The following is a 3,010-nucleotide window of genomic DNA, read 5'->3' as shown; positions in this document are numbered from 1 at the left end:
GGTTGTTTTTTATTTTTGAATCCATTTTGTTCCCAAACTTGACACAATTTATTGAGTGTTCTTTCTGAGTTTGTCCTGTGTTTCCAATTATTAAAAAAAGAATATCGCCCCCCACCCCCATGTTTATATGTTAAGAAAAGGTCTTGCAATTCATTTGGTGTAATTCTGTGTTATTCATATGTATTTTTAGGCGTCTCATCTCCAACAATTCAATTTAAAACTTCCAGTTTTTTTTTTTTTTTGGTTTGAACAAATTTATTGACACTAATAACAAAAAAAACAATCATGACAATCTCAACAGCAATTAAGCACATTCACAATATTATATTTTAATATGACTTTTTTAACAGCAAGCACAATGTCACAATGTGAGGTTTGAACAACCCTTCTCGAAAATCTTAATAGCAATCAAGTATATTCACAATTTCATTATATAACATCTTTGTTAGTGTCAATAGATCCGTCCAGGCCAAAGTCGATTATTTTTGGTCTGTGGTTTGAACAAATTTATTGACACTAAAAACAGAAAACAATCATGACAATCTCAACAGCAATTAAGCACATTCACAATATTATATTCCAATATTACGTTTTCAACAGCAAACACAAAGTGAGGTTTGAACAAACCTTCTCGAAAATCTTATTAGCAATCAAGCATATTCACAATTTCATTATATAACATCTTTGTTAGTGTCAATAGATTCGTCCAGGCCAAAGTCGATTGTCCTCGGTCTGAACAAATCCACCGACACCAACAGCAGCAAAACAAACACGACAATCTCAACAGCCATCAAGCATATTCACAATTTTTTTATATTTTTTGGTTTGAACAAATTTATTGACACTAAAAACAAAAAACAATCATGACAATCTCAACAGCAATTAAGCACATTCACAATATTATATTCCAATATTACGTATCTGACAAAATATCAAATTAGAATATGGGTGCCAAGAACGACAGAAGTGTCCACACAATAAAGTCCTTAAATGGTAGAGTAACCGCTTGGGGCAATGGTTGAAAATAGTGGAAGAAGCCAAAAAAAAGGAAATGCACCAAATAATAAAATACGTACAGTAAAATTGTAACAATCAATTCTATTTTTCACCCAGTAGGAGACAAAGCCTAATTGCATACTGGAAGGGTTTTACGTCATCAACATGCGACTACGCCAGCTTCCTTGACGTTGCTGTTGTGGTGTACACTGTACAGGCTTACTTTCTCGTGTCTTGCTATTTTAAGTTTCTCCCTAAAAACACTATACTTACGTCTTCACCATGGCTATGCAAGCAGCAAAACGTGCTAACGTAAGTGTTTTACCCCTCCATATTCATTTGGTTTAGTTTTTGTGAGGTCGATGTAACGAGTTTACACATTAGCTGAATGTTAGCACGCTGTTGTTTGTTAACCGGATAGCTAAAACGATAGCTAGGCGACGGAACGGATCCACAGTTAAGCCAACCAACTGATTGTTTTATATGCAGTATCATTTTCCCTATGAAGATTTTTTTTCATTACTATCGGTGGCTCTTATTTCCCCTCTGCGCTCTTAGCTGTTTAGCTCGATAAACTCCAAATAGCATAACGTCATGCGTAGCATCTGTTGGTTGGTTGGATCGCTTAACCACCAGTATTGTAGGGGTACCACATCCTGTGGTGTGTCTTGTCAAGTCTACACATCCCTCTCTAAGCCAAGATATTTTTCCACCCGGTCTCGAACCGGGGACTTTTCGCGTTTTAGGCAAATATGCTAACCACTGCAATACGGAAACATCTGTTGTTTGTTTTTGTACTTGAAATCAACTGAGAATCCTCCGACTGCATAGATCTATGTATTTATTTTTTCTTCTGCAAATTCCGGCCCATACCTGCAGATACGACTGCCTCCAGAAGTGAACAGAATCCTTTACATCAGGAACCTTCCCTACAAAATCACAGGAGAGGAAATGTACGATATTTTTGGAAAGTATGGACCAATACGGCAAATCAGAACGTAAGTATTTTAAATGTTGATGAATTGGTGCTATCTAAATTTTATTCACTCAGTTTTGTGAATGATCGGGTTCATTAATACAGGGTTTTTATTCTGTTTTAAGGGGTAACACACCAGAAACAAGAGGTACAGCCTACGTGGTATACGAAGATATTTTTGATGCCAAAAATGCTTGCGATCACCTGTCTGGCTTCAATGTCTGCAACCGGTACTTGGTGGTTCTGTACTACAACGCAAATCGGGTATGTGCAAGTCATTTTGCAAGTTGTTTGTTTCTTAGAATCCTGACCACTTTTTTATGGCTTTTGTGGCGGTTTTTTTTTAACAGGCGTTCCAGAAAATGGACACAAAAAAGAAAGAGGAACAATTGAAGCTCCTCAAAGAGAAATATGGCATCAACACAGATCCTCCTAAGTAGATTTGGGAAAACACGTTTGTCACTGCAATTCACCCGCCCTACCCTCTTTTTGTGGTTGAGTACTTCCACAGTCATTAAAACGGATATGTATCTTTTTAATTCATTTCTTTTTTTAGTAGCATTCGGAAAATAACGTGCAGTCTGTAAAATAAATGTTATTTGTATAATTGTTATCCGTTTCCTGATTTTAGTTTTATGAAGGCCACAGGCCTTCCCGCTAAATGTCGTATTTGCTTCATGGTGGCTAATAAGTTGTTTGAAGCCCCTCTTTATGACATTTTCCCCACTATACAAAATCAACGAAAATGATTTGACTTGTCGGTGATACGGCACTTTATTTTTTGTTTTATATTTGCTTTTGGTCCCAAGGTTAGCAGTGATACTAAAGGGAGAAGCTAACACATTGTAATAATGGAAATAAAGCTTGCCATTGTCAAGAAATAAAAGAGGGCACACTAATTGCAACTCACGCTATATTGCATGGCCTTGACCGCATCAACAATCTGAACTATTGAAAATAAGGACGCAATGTACATGTATATTTATAATGTTAATGAAATTCCACACAGTTAAACCATTTCCAAGGAAAGATCAAAGA

General features: G+C 36.3%; 1 protein-coding gene across 1 annotated transcript; it reads left to right on the top strand.

The window, feature by feature from the left end:
* The first annotated feature begins 1,152 nt into the window (after positions 1–1,152).
* On the top strand, positions 1,153–2,585 carry sf3b6 (splicing factor 3b, subunit 6). The gene is made up of 4 exons (XM_088325260.1): positions 1,153–1,308; positions 1,876–1,994; positions 2,098–2,236; positions 2,323–2,585. Exons 1-4 carry the CDS (start codon positions 1,279–1,281, stop codon positions 2,410–2,412), a joined length of 378 nt encoding a protein of 125 aa, XP_088181386.1. The 5' UTR covers positions 1,153–1,278; the 3' UTR covers positions 2,413–2,585.
* The last annotated feature ends 425 nt before the right edge of the window (positions 2,586–3,010 follow it).

This window comes from Urocampus carinirostris, chromosome 20 (assembly GCF_059441175.1).
Source record: "Urocampus carinirostris isolate Australia breed hairy pipefish chromosome 20, RoL_Ucar_1.0, whole genome shotgun sequence".
NCBI lineage: Eukaryota > Metazoa > Chordata > Actinopteri > Syngnathiformes > Syngnathidae > Urocampus > Urocampus carinirostris.
The sequence above is the reverse complement of the archived record's forward strand: the minus strand, read 5'-3'. Positions and strand labels throughout refer to the sequence as shown.

What these genes read in the sequence shown, in the direction of transcription:
- sf3b6 (XM_088325260.1), top strand. Translation starts at nt 1,279, where the DNA reads ATGGCTATGCAAGCAGCAAAACGTGCTAAC. An exon ending in AAGCAGCAAAACGTGCTAAC is followed by an intron (nt 1,309 to 1,875) that starts GTAAGTGTTTTA and finishes CCATACCTGCAG; the next exon opens with ATACGACTGCCTCCAGAAGT. An exon ending in CCAATACGGCAAATCAGAAC is followed by an intron (nt 1,995 to 2,097) that starts GTAAGTATTTTA and finishes TTCTGTTTTAAG; the next exon opens with GGGTAACACACCAGAAACAA.